Source organism: Callorhinus ursinus, unplaced genomic scaffold, assembly GCF_003265705.2.
Source record: "Callorhinus ursinus isolate GAN/ISIS: 27379988/994484 unplaced genomic scaffold, GSC_fseal_2.0 scaffold10, whole genome shotgun sequence".
NCBI lineage: Eukaryota > Metazoa > Chordata > Mammalia > Carnivora > Otariidae > Callorhinus > Callorhinus ursinus.
In genome coordinates, this window is record NW_027397072.1 from 37,533,396 (window position 1) to 37,546,647 (window position 13,252).

Consider the following 13,252-nt stretch of genomic DNA (forward strand, 5'->3'; position numbering starts at 1 on the left):
GATGATTGATTCTAATATCTATTAGTGCTAGATTATGTAAAGCTGCAGGATATGTAGACCCAAAGAGACGGCAGGCTTTAAACAAAAGTCTTAAGATGGGAGATGCACTAATTAACAAATGTGGAAAAGTGTTCAACCTCAGTAGTGAGCAAAGAAATGCAAAATATGAGGCCCCTGGGTAGCCTCAGTCGGTTAAGCATCCGACTTTGGTTTCGGCTCAGGTCATGAACTCAGGGTTGTGAGATAGAGCCCGGTGTCAGGCTTTGCGCTCAGTAGGGAGTCTGCTTGAGATTCTCTCTCCCCCTCTCTTTGCGCACTCTGTGTCTCTCAATAAATAAATAAATAGGGGTGCCTGGGTGACTCAGTTGCTTAATCATCTGCCTTCAGCTCAGGTCATGATCCCAGGATCCTGGGATCGAGTCCCACTTTGGGCTCCCGGCTCAGCAGGGAGCCTGCTTCTTCCTCTCCCTCTGCCTCTCTCCCTGCTCATGCTCTCTCTCTCTCTCTATCTCTCTGTCTCAAATGAATAAATAAAAATCTTCAAAAAAGAAAAATAAATTAAAAAATCTTTTTTAGTGCAAAATAGAAGATGGGGGAATTTTAAAAATTAACAGGTTTATACTAACACATTTGTAAAATCTGCTTGCAAAATCTGATGAAATGAACACACTCATTAATGATAGTAATGTACTTGATTCAGTCTTTGTGAAAAGAAGTTCAATGTGTTTATAACCTTTGGTTGCTGCCAATTCTGGTGATGTTTTTTAAAAATGATTCAAACTACAGAATAAGGCTTCTGCATAAAAATGTTTATTATAACATTATTTAAAGTGGAGACAATTAGAAACAAACTAAATGTCCACAATAGTAAGTGAATTATGGTCTAGCCAGCTACTTTATGGGATACTGCAACCATTAAGTTATGAAGAATTCATAAGAACATAGAAAGATACTTACAAGAAATAAGATACAACGTCACTGTTGTGAACTATCCATGAAAACACAAAGTAGAGAAAGGATTGAGTGAAGATGCACTACGATGGCATTCATGGTTAATGTTTAGATTTAGCTAAGCTGTGGTCACAAGGTGATTGAACATTCCAGGAGGTTAAGACAAAAAGTTTATTTCTTGGTCATGCAACAGTTCTGGGGCGGGTATAGAGGTGGGCAAGGCAACCTTCCCCCACACATCCCTCAGGGTCCCAAAGTTTCTCTCTCTTGTGGGCCTGTCATCCGCATGTAGCCGACAGAAGGAGAAAGGACAGCCTGGGAAGTTTTGTGGGGCGAAACCCGGAAGTGTTGCTCATCACTTCTGAGCATATTCCATGGGCAGTCACGTGGCCACACAAACTGCCGGGCATCTGGGAAATAAGAGCCGTGCACCTGCCAACTGTTCTCTATGAAGGAGAGAATGGATTTGGGAGACAGCTAGTGGCTTCTGCCACAGATTCTTTGGGAGCAGTGGACAGGGGAGACAAAAACTTCTGCCTCTATTTTCTAAGGTAAACATATGGAGAAATAAATATCTAAAAAGTGATAGTCCATAAGTAGGCTATGTGGTATCAGAAAATCTAGAAATGCACACAGTGTCAGAACACAGCTTAATCCATTAATGAATAAAATCCATCCTGCCTCAAGTAAGTAGATGGAACATGGAGAACATTCTTGGAAATTCTCCCAGCCTCGGGAGTGGCCAAGATGGGTATCCTCCCGAGGAAAAGGAGGCCTGTTGTAATAACAGTGCTGACAGTTTAGGGAGGGTTGGAAGTGCTCACAGAGTAGCAGGCTCTGTTAACCATCATAGTCTCCTCAGTCAATAAGGTAGGTGTAGCCAGTTTTTATGGATGAGAAAACAGACTGAGCATGGCTGAATAACTTGCCCAAAGTCACCCTCCTGGCAAATGGAAAGCTAATATAATATTGGTGGGAAGCACCCTTGAACGGTTTCTACAAAAGTCCTGGCAGAGAGGAGGTACATGGTTGCCTGTTAGAGGATTAAGGTTATGTATCTAAAGTGCTTGGTGCTCAGGCCTTCACAACACAGCGAAGTTATAAAAAATGCATCGGCGATTGTCATGAAGGCTACTGAGACCCAGCTGAAATAAAGTCCTCCCTATGAAATTCACATTCTAAGATTTATTTACATGTGTTGCAATGGAAGTTTCCCAGGGCAGGTTATTATTTGCCCCTTAAGTGATAGTGGATTTACTATTTACTATGTACTTTTTACGATTTACTACTATTGCTAAATTCCTATTAACATAAGCTGGTATGGTACTGAATTCAAATGTAAATAATTTTGACAATATTTCCTTTAAATCATTGTGGAAAAGTAGTAAAAAACTGCAATGGAAGCTTATGTACAGGAAAACTTTTAAAAGCCATCCAGCAGGGGCGCCTGGGTGGCTCAGTCGTTAAGCGTCTGCCTTCGGCTCAGGTCATGATCCCAGAGTCCTGGGATCAAGATCCACTCGGGCTCCCTGCTCAGTGGGAAAGCCTGCTTCTTCCCTCTCCCACTCCCCCTGCTCATGTTCCTGCTCTCGCTGTGTCTCTCTGTCAAATAAATAAATAAAATCTTTTTTAAAAATAGTAATAAAAGCTATCCAGCAGATGGTGCCAAAGTAATTTCTCTGGAGAGTTCTGGTCTGTAATTCTTGCCTTTAAAATTTTCTTTAATTTACTTACCAAATGCCATTAAACAAATTTAGAGATGAAATAAAAAACTTTTTAAAAATGTACACAAAGAGCACCACCATCCCTGGGGAAAAAATAATGAATTGTATTATTAGAAAATGCATTTGTGGATTTCAAGTTCTGATAATGGAGAAGTACCTTCAGTTGGACCAAACTTCCCTACAAATAACAACTCTAGACAAATTTAAATGACAACTATGTGAAGACATTGGCGACAGACACAAAGCAGGGAGGCATAGGAAGGGATTCAACACTTGGTTAAAGGGAACTGCACTGGGTGATTTCCCTGTTTTTTTATGGCTTTTTCACTGATGGCAGGCCACAGTTGTTGCCAAGTATAGAAATTAAATCTGGATATAAACCCTGATCTTTTCCTTGCTGAACTAGAAGAAGACAGAGATTAGAACCGCAGTAGCTGGGAAGCTAAAGAATTACCGAAAGAGAGAAACGCAAAGAAGGTAAGCACCACATCTGTGTATAAACCTCCCAAATCGCTGGCTCACCCTGTACGATGCATGTATGGGACAGATTCCATGCAACCCATCCAAAGCTAAGAAAGTAGAACCGAGATTTCTAACATAGGAGACAAAGTTTTATTTGAGTCCAACCCAGTAAACCACCTGCTTAAGAAAATGATGTGGGGGTGATGTCAGAGATAACGAGGGACTAAGGACCCCTGGATGTTTGTCCCTTCATAAAAACAGTGAAAAACTCATAAAAACTTCCGGAATTAACTTTCAGAACTCTGGAAATTAACCAGTCTTGCAGCAACCTGAGGAGCATTTACACACGAAAAAACGCCTGAATTTCAGTAAGAACACCAAGCTTTCCTTCCATCTGTCCTACCCCCCCACCTGTTCCCCAGCACAGCAGGGGCCTTCAAAATTAAGGGCCCACGTTCCCAGTACTGCAGGGATCAGAATGGAGCTGGAGATCTTTCAAAATCTCATTTCCAAAGAATTGGCATTCATGACTGGTCTAGTGGTTCCTTGGAATTCACCACTAGAAAGGCTTGTCTTTATTTGACCTGGGCCAGAGCTTGACCAGTGTTAAAATCCTTTTCCTTGGGGACATTTGTTAAAAGACATTGGCAGTCAAGTGTTTTAATGTTGTAGCTGCACAAGGCAATACATAACAATGGAAGTAAGCAATAGACTAACCAAAAGCCTCAAAAAGTAAAACTAAAAAGAAAAGCTCCAGTGTATTTCTGGGACTCTAAAAGGCCACATGTATATGTAGGGCTTTGCACAGCAGAGTGTAAGCAGGAAGTGAAGGTTAAGGCAGAGTTGTAAACCGGCTGTATGAGAGTTGAAGATATGTCTTACCATAGACATAAACACCTTGACAAAGACCAGGAGATTCGTTGGTTCCAAGAATTTAAGGAAAATTCTGTCCAAAAATTAATAACTGACCACCAATAACTGAATAGAGACTTCAGTGGCCATATATTACAAAAGGTATAGAGGTTACAGAATTAGTTCAAAGAAGTCACCAAACAAACATAACAACAAGCAGCAACAACAAAAAAACCTGGGGAGAGGGGAAAATCTGATTTCCAGAGTTGCCACATTATTTAAAATGTCCAGTTTTCACCAAAAAATTATAACACACACACAAAAAATGAGGAAAAAGCAATTGATAGAAAAATGTTCTTGGGGGGCGCCTGGGTGGCTCAGTTGGTTAAGCGACTGCCATTGGCTCAGGTCATGATCCTGGAGTCTCGGGATCAAGTCCCGCATCAGGCTCCCTGCTCAGCAGGGAGTCTGCTTCTCCCTCTGACCCTCCCCCCTCTCATGCTCTTTCTATCTCATTCTCTCTCTCAAATGAATAAATAAAATATTTTTAAAAAAAAGCAAAGAAAATGTTCTGGGGAAAGACCAGATGTTGGACTTACTAGACAAGCACTTTAAGTCAGCTATTTTATTTTATTTTTTTTAATTTATTCATTTGAAAGGGAGAGTGAGTGAGAGAGTGCCTGCACAAGCCAGGAAGAGACAGACGGAGGGAGAAGCAGACTCCCCGCTGAGCAGGGAGCCCAATGCGGGGCTCAATCCCAGGACCCTGGGATCATGACCTGAGCGGGAGGCAGATGCTTAACCAACTGAGCCACCCAGGTGCCCCTAAGTCAGCTGTTTTAAATATGTTCGATGACCTAAAGGAAACCATGTCAAAAGAACTAAATAAAGTATGAGAACAACAGTTCACCAAATAGATAATATCAGTAAAGAGATAACAAAAAATGAGCCAGTGGGGCTCCTGGGTGGCTCAGTTGAGCATCTGCTTTGGCTCAGGTCGTGATCCCAGGGTCCTGGGATCGAGCCCCGCATCGGGCTCCCTGCTCATCGGACACTGCTTCTCCCTCTCCCTCTGCCCTTCCTCTGCTTGTGCTCTGTCTTGAATGTGCTCTCTCTCTCAAATAAATAAATGAAATCTTTTTTTAAATGAGCCAAATAGAAAGGAAATAGAAATACTTTTCTGTTGAGAAGTACAATAACCGAAATGAAAAATTTACTAGAGGCTCAATAGCAGTTTTAATCAGGCAGAATAAAGAATCAGTGAACTTGAATATAGGTCAATTGATATTATTCAGTCTGGGGAATAGCAAGTAAATAGAAAAAAAAATGAACAGAGCCTCTGAGCTCTGTGGATCATCATCAAACATATCAATAGATGCATAATGGGAAAATCTGAAAGAGAGGAGAGTAGGAAGGAGGCAGGAAGAATATTTGAAGAAATAACAGCTGAAAAACTCCCCAACTTGGTGAAAAACATTAATCTACACATCCAGGAAGATCAGCAAACTCCAAGTGGTATAAACTCATAGAGATCCATACTGAAATACATCATAATCAACCTAGCAAAAGACAAAGACAGAATTTTGAAAGCAACAGGGGAGAAGTGACTCATCACATACAAGGGATACTCAATAAGATTAAAAGCTATTTTTTCATCAGAAAACATGGGGGCAAGAAGGCAATGGGATGACATATGCAAAGCAGTGAGGGGGGAAAAAAAACCTGTCAACCAAGAATTTAATATCCAGGCAAACTATCCATCAGATATGAAGGAAAAATAAAGATACTCCCAGAGAAACAAAACCAGAATTCTTTGCTAGCAGTCCTGCCCTACAAGAAATACTAAAGAGAGTCCTTCAGGCTGAAATGAAATGACACTAAACAGTAACTTGAATGAAGCCATAAGTGGTACCAGTAAAGGTAATTATGTAGATAATTACCAAAGACAGTATAAATGTATTTTTTGTTTGTAACCCCTTTCCATGTTATCATTTCAAAGAAGAAACTTCTGGCTCACTTCCTTGATGTAGTGTGAAAGCGTGATGTAGTGCCTCACACAGGGCTATGCCCCAAGTTGGCACTCAAAAAATATTTGTGTAATGAGAGAATTGGACCATCACTGCACCCCTTCTGGATCACCCCTGACCCCTGTCGCTTCCCAATTATCCTGGGTCAGGCTAACATGCTGGGCTTTGTTCCTAGGACCCTTTGAAGGTGTTTGGTGGGGGCCGATGACATTTAGAATCACAGATGTGGGGTGAAGGTGGGAAAGGGAGAGAAGCAGACCCAAATGAGCCAACATGCAAAATAAGCATATGAACCCCCATAGGGTAAGCAACATGGTGTGGAGCACCACAAGGGACAGAGAACCCTACAAGAATGGTGGTTTCAGGCTGGGTGCTGCTTCTGGTTGGGTGTTAAACAGATTTCTATAGCAAATCTTCCTGTCTCATTTTGCATCCCCACATTATGCAGGGAACACAAGTGTATCAGCAAAAGCACTGATTCCAGTAGATGGTGATTGATTGGGTCAAAAAACTTCTAAAATATATTTTTTAAAGATTTTATTTATTTATTTGACAGAGACACAGTGAGAGAGGGAACACAAGCAGGTGGAGTGGAGAGAAGCAGGGAGCCCGATGTGGGGCTGGATCCCAGGACTCTGGGATCATGACCTGAGCAGAAGGCAGATGCTTAAGGACTGAGCCACCGAGGTGCCCCTAAAATATTTTCTTTAGATGTGTAGACACCCCCGACCAATCCCTGACATTCTGGAATATTCTCTTGAAAACTAAATATAGAGGAAACAGAAGAAGTAATATAGAGGATAGACCCATTTTGTTAAAGTCAAAGCTTGGTTTTTGGAACCCTGAATATAGGACACTGGGCTTATTTTCACAGTCTGCTTTCAGAGAGCCCTGACAGGTTCTGGGCTGCAGGGGGGCTGCCTTGACCACTGGGGGTCAAGGGCAGTTGGGGACAGAGAGAGAGGGGGCAGTACTGCTGGGGCAGTGTGACCTTAATTCAGAGCAGACATCAGAATGCTAAATGGAAGGTGGCCATAGGACAAGGGCAACAAACAGAAATTAGTAGATAGGAAAAAAAAATCCTGTTGAAATTTAGAAATACTTAAAAAATATAAAAAGAAGGAGGAAGGAAGGGAGGGAGGGAAAGGAAAGAAAAGGAAAGGAAAAAGGCAAAACAAAACAAAACAAAAAATTCTGTAACTGTAACTAAAATTCCTGAAATCCTATGCTCCTGTATTTAAATGAAAGGTGCTGAGGTGGAAGGTAGCCTGTGCGGGAAACATCACACCTCTGGGAGGGGTCTGAGTCTGGGATTTACATACCTTGGGCAAGTCACTCAACCATGCCCAGATTCAGCTTTATAAATCCACAGAGAGGGCAAGAGAGGAAAAAAGAACGCTTCCTGACATCTGCCAAAGTCTGGCTCCCAGTGCACAGCCAGAGGCGGGCTGAGAAGTCTTGGCCTCCAGGGCAGGTCACCATGCAAACACGAGGTGGGATAAAATACCTATTAAACATGGCCACACCGACCAGAACCCAATCTTTCATTAGTGGGAGGGAGAGAGGAGGGTAAGTGAAAGGGGCCGGGGGAGCACTGGCTTTGGCATCAAGGGCAAACACATGACAGATTGAGGCAGAAAACCATAATTTCCACAGGCTTCCTGGGATTGGGCCACTGCTGCCTGGTCCCTCCACTTGGACAGGGAAAAGCAATGTTTTGCCCGGTCTCCAGGAACGCAAACTAAGATTACACGGGCCCCGCTCTACTTCCTGTGACAGGAAGGTGGAGGGAGAAGCACAGTAGGATTTCCTGGATAATGAAAGCTCAGGTGGCCAGCTTACACCACACCCTCGCTTTCCAGGGGACGCCAACTTTCCTTTCTGCCTTCCAATGGAACTCTTGGTCTGAGACGACAGTCTTCTGAACTCCATTCCTTGAGCTCTGAGTGGGCTCTGCTAAATGAAATGCGGAAAGGAAAAATAGATCTGAGGCTTGGCCAGACTTGGTGTGCACCATGACATCTGCAGTGTTGCCTTCTGAAAACATTCTTCCAGTAAGAACTTAAGTAATGGTTTCCAGGAGCTTGGGGCTGAGGCCCTCCCCGCCCTCCCACAGCCCCTGGATGCAGGGGACTTCAGACCACTCCTGTCTGCCCTTCCCAGCGGGATTTCCCAGCGACTTAAGCAAAGCATCCAAAGTTCTCATAACCCGGCCTTCGTTTTAGACGGAGTTCCTCCTTCCGGTTGGGGAGGGGAGAACTATCAATGAGGAGGACAGGAGATTCTTGGTCCCCGTGCATGTGGGTTCTTGTTCCCCACTAGCATGATTGAGAAGAACTCTCGCCTACTCGATGGAGAACTTAGGCTAAGTTTATGAAGCCCGTCTCCCGGCCCAGCTGGTCCTGCTCTCTGAATGCCGTGGAGGAAGGTGTCCCGGACGCGGGCTGCGAAGTAGGGCAGAGCTGGAGCGGGATCGCCACTCCGCCGCCCGTGGCCGGCGACGCGCGCCTCGGTCTCCCCAGCGGGGCCAGGGGACGGTCGCGGGGCGGGGGAGGGGGCGTGCGGGGCACCGGCCACGCGGTCTCGGCCGCCCTGGCCCGCGAGGCCCTCCGGATGCCCGCGCTCGTCCTCGGCGTCGCGCCCGGCCTCCTCGGGGAGCCGCGCGGGTTGGGCGCGCTCCCAGGCGCATTCCTGGCCGGGCAGCCCCTCCTCCTCGGCCTCGGCCCCGGGGCTGGCGCCTCCCCGCCTCGCCGGGGCTGTCTCGTGCGGGCGGCTGCGGACGCTCGTGGCCGGCGCGCGGCGCACCTGGACCCGAGACGGCGCCGGCCGCGCTCCGGGGCTCCCGCCGCCCTCCCTGCGCGAGCCGCTCCGGGGCCGCGGCGTGGGCCGGCTCGAGGAGGCGTCTCCCCTTCCCCCAGGCGAGCAGCTCCCACTGGCAAGATGGTGCCCAGCTGTCCCCGCGCGCTCCTGCTGCTGCTGCTGGGGCTCCTCGCCCTCCCCGCGTCGCGGGCTTCCCAGGTCAGTGCCCTCCCGCTCCTCGCCCGTCCCGCTCGCCCGGGAGGCAACGCCAAGGCCGGAGGACCCGGGCTTGTCGCTCGGCACTTGGAGACTTGGGTAGGGGGCGCGGAGCGGTTCTTGGGATCCCCCCCCCCATCTGTCACCTGAGCCTCATCGCGGGCCGGGCGCCTGGGAAGACCCGGGCTGGTCCAGCGGCGCAGTCTGGGCGACAGCCTCGCTCCGCGGGGCACAGGGCTCCGCGTGACGATCGTGAGTTGGAGGAAGGTTTCCCTGGGATGTATGAGACGTTGGGCTTTGGTGGGTCTCCAGGGGGGCTCCTGGTCACCCCGTGACGGTGGAGACTGTCCCCGCCCTCCAGCTCCCAACGTTCAAATTTCTAACTGAAATCTCATTCCCACCACCGCCGACTTTTAAACGCGCGCCGACTCGGTGAGCGGCGTTTGCGCTGCGCAGGCAGAGGGGGGCCAGGGGGTTTCTGAAGCCGTCTCATCTCGCGCTTAGGGGGCCTTAGATTTGGGGCTGCATTTTCTTTCCCACCCTGACAGACAGCTTGGTGTTTGGTTTTTCTCTCCTTGCCGTTTGTATTTGTTGGAGTCTCACTGGATTTATTTATTTGACCAGATTCACTTTTATATTAACTAGTAAGAATCGATGGTTAAACTTAAGATAAGAATGCAGATAAAGGGGCCCTGGGTGGCTCAGATGGTTAAGCGTCTGCCTTCGGCTCAGGTCATGATCTCAGTGTCGTGGGATCGAGCCCCGCATCGGGCTCCCTGCTCCGCGGGAAGCCTGCTTCTCCCCCTCCCACTCCCCCCTGCTTGTGGTCCCTCTCTCGCTGTGTCTCTGTCAAAAAATATATAAAATCTTTAAAAAAAAAAAAAAGAATGCAGATAAAAGTACATCTTCCGATAGGTGGAAGGTGGAACTGGAATTGCTGAATTCTGAGCCAGCAACCGCCATCCCGGCTCTGGCCACGGGAGACCCCGCCCCCTGTGGTGGGCGTGGCCCGTGGGCGGCCCGGCGGCCACCCCAACACCACCATCCACAGCAGTAACAGTAACTGAGGGCAGAAGGAAAGCCTGCATGTGCTTACTGGAAGTCTGATGACTGCCGGGTTCTTTGCTAAGCATCTTCCACGCTCTTAAATCTCAGAGCAGCCCTGTGAGGTGGGGACAATTCGTCCCCATTTTGCAAAGGAGGGAACGGAGGCCCAAAGAGTAAAGTCCACACAGCCAAGGAGTAGAGAAAATTCAGTCCCTCTCTTTGGGTTCTTTCCCAAATCTTTCCCCTTCCCCACTGACACTGGTTTACTGTTTAAATTCCTGAACCAGGCGGGCACACTCACGGGCACCTACAAGCCCCTGGGGCGCAGAAGGGATTCCAGGCAGGGAGAACGCAGTCAGACCAGAGGTGGGTGGTGTGAGTGCAGAAGCTGGGGGTGGGGGGGCTCCTGGGAGGCGCAGTTGGTTAAGCGTCCCACTCTTGGTTTCTGCTCAGGTAGTGATCTCAGGGTCTTGATCCCAGGATCCTGGTCTCAGGGTGGTGAGATCAGCCACGCGTGGGGCTCGTGCTCAGCACTGAGTCTGCTTAAGACTCTCTCCACCTCTCCCTCTTTGCCCCTCCCCCCTCGCATGCACACACACACACACACACACACACACACACACTCTCTCTCTCTCTCTCTCTCTCTCTCTCTCTCTCTCTAAAATAAATAAATCTTTAAAGAAAAAAAGAGTGGTCAGCAGGAGGTCACTCAGCCACCAGGCAGCAGAGGCTAATCTGAGGCCCCAGGGAACCCACCAACAGAGCAAGGGATCTCCTACCCACTTTGCAGAATACAAAACAAAACAAAACACCAGGCCCAGAGGCAAAGGCCAGAAGCATAGGGTGGGTGCATCCAGTCGGAGCCCTCAGAGGGGGAGGGTGGATGGGATGTGCAAGCAGATGCTGGGGCGCCTGCTCTGCCCCTGTCTCATCTTCTGGGACCTATTGCTGTCTCTCCGGGTTACCCAGACAACAGGTGAGACCCTGGCAGTTCTCAGATGTCCTGGCTACTGCAGAGGCAGAAAAGTGAGCCCTCTCAGGCTCTGGTCCTGGAAGATCTGGGTCCAAACCCTGCCTCCCTGGGCTTTGTGAGGGGGAAAGGGAGCAAAAGGGATTGTCCATAGAAGTTGGTTTAAAGGGGCGCCTGGGTGGCTCAGTTGGTTAAGCAACTGCCTTCGGCTTAGGTCATGATCCTGGAGTCCTGGGATCGAGTCCCACATTGGGCTGGCGACGCGCTTAGCAGGGAGTCTGCTTCTCCCTCTGACCCTCCCCTCTCTTGTGCTCTGTCTCTCTCTCTCAAATAAATAAATAAAATCTTAAAAAGAAGTTGGTTTAAAAATTCTAGTGAAACAGTCCTTCACCCAAAGTCTTATGTGTTTGAGGGGTCTCCCCTCCCAGCCCCTGTCTGGGGGAGCCTGACAGGTAAGCCATAAAGAAGTCCCCAGGAACACTCCTTACCAGGCTTCTTCTCTTCTCTCGGGTCCTTGCTCAAATAAGCACCTCTTTGCAGAGGCCTTCCCAGCCCCATACTTACACAGGTCTCCTCTCTGCCCTTGTGTTTCCTATTATGGTTCTATGAAGGGCTCTGGAATAGGACTGATCATGTTTGTAATGCTTTCTTTTGGTAGATTTTGAGTTTATTGTCTGTCTTCTCCACTACAGGGCCCCAGGTCCAGGGACCATATCTGGGATTTTTACCCAGGGACCCAGAATAGCTGGAGTTCAACGGAATGAAGGGAGTGTTGTCATGCTGGTGCTGCTCTGAGCAGGACCGAGCTGGGCAGTCTCGGGGTAAACCTTGGCTGCACATCAGGTCACCTGGGAAGCTTCTAGAAATCTCGATGCTAGCCTCACCCTAGAGGATCTGGGTTGGGGCTCAGACATCAGTATTTTTTTTAAGTGTCCCTAGTGATTTGAATCAAGCAGGTGTGTGAAACCCAGTGGAACCCCATCTTTCAGAGTTAAAAACTGCAGACCTAGAAAAGGGCCAAGGGCAGGGGGGTTCGGAGTGGACAAAGGATTGGACTCGCGAGGACCTGAGGGGACGTGGCATAGCTGGAGTTGACCTCATCTGAACACAGTGTGAGCCTGGGGCTCCTGAGCCCAGCAGTAAGTCCTGCTGGCTGGTGGGGACTCCTCGTGTTTGGAGAGTGAATGGTACTCATGGAACCATCTACTGCCACAAGGAGATGGGCGGGGTCCATGGCCACCCAAGGACCTCCAGCTAGAGGTAGCAGGGGTTCCTCACGGCAGTGGGGCGCAGCCCCGGCTGGGGTTCCTCTGTTGACCAGGAAATGCACTCACTTTGTTCTGTTAGGTGCCAGCCCACAGGAAGCACGATGGGTGTGTGTTTGTGAGTGTGTGTGCATGTGTCTGCGTGAATGAGTGGTTGTGTTTGCTACGGGATGTGTGTGTGCATACATATCTGTGGAGGATCTTCATGTGAGTGTGTTTGTGTAGTGTGTGTGTTGCAAGGTAGGGGGACGCTGCTTTCTGCAAGGGTCTGGAGAAGTGATCTCATGGGGATGGACAGTATCATCCCCTCTCCTGCGTCCTTCGTGGTGTTCCACTTCTGTCCCTCTTGTCAGCACATCTGTCCTGAGTCACTTCGCAGGGGTTTTGTGATTAGCTGGATGGGAGCAGGTGGGGAAGGAGGGCAGGTTGAGCAGCGTGGGGATCCCACAGTGGGGGCCCTTTCTTACAACTGCTGCCCACTCCGTGGCCTTCCCACTGGAAGAGAAACAGCCCCGTTGGGGAGATGAGAAGGGGACACATGTAACAAACCCCTGCACCTCTCCTCCCCACAACAGCTCTAGGTGAGCAAGGGGGCAGGGTCTCAGCATCCTCCTTGCCTGTGGGGTTTCCCTTACCCCAAAACCTCTCTTTCTGAACAGATGTCACAGGGTTCCAAATTCCACCATTAGAGGTTCATTATTTTGGTCGCCTTCTCCCATTTGCTGGTTACAGTTTAATAAAAAAAAAGTTTTGGCATACATTTCCATGATTTTTACCATAGAACTATATTCCATATGTGGAGACTGTTCCATCGCCTCAGAACCAATCTGTCCTTCATCACTATATAACTTTGTCTTCTCCATAATGTCATATAAATGGAATCAACAAATGCATAGACTTTTGAGTCTGGCTTTTTAAAATTTAGCATAATGCATTTGA

At 48.2% G+C, this 13,252-nt stretch overlaps 1 protein-coding gene across 1 annotated transcript in view; it reads left to right on the top strand.

The window, feature by feature from the left end:
• Positions 1-8,817: 8,817 nt before the first annotated feature.
• Positions 8,818-13,252, top strand: part of FBLN7 (fibulin 7) — a 48,025-nt gene continuing 43,590 nt past the window's right edge. The window contains exon 1 of the mRNA XM_073897396.1: positions 8,818-9,034. Coding sequence (XP_073753497.1) covers positions 8,957-9,034 — 78 coding nt within the window. The 5' untranslated portion in view covers positions 8,818-8,956. The remainder of the gene's footprint in view (positions 9,035-13,252) is intronic.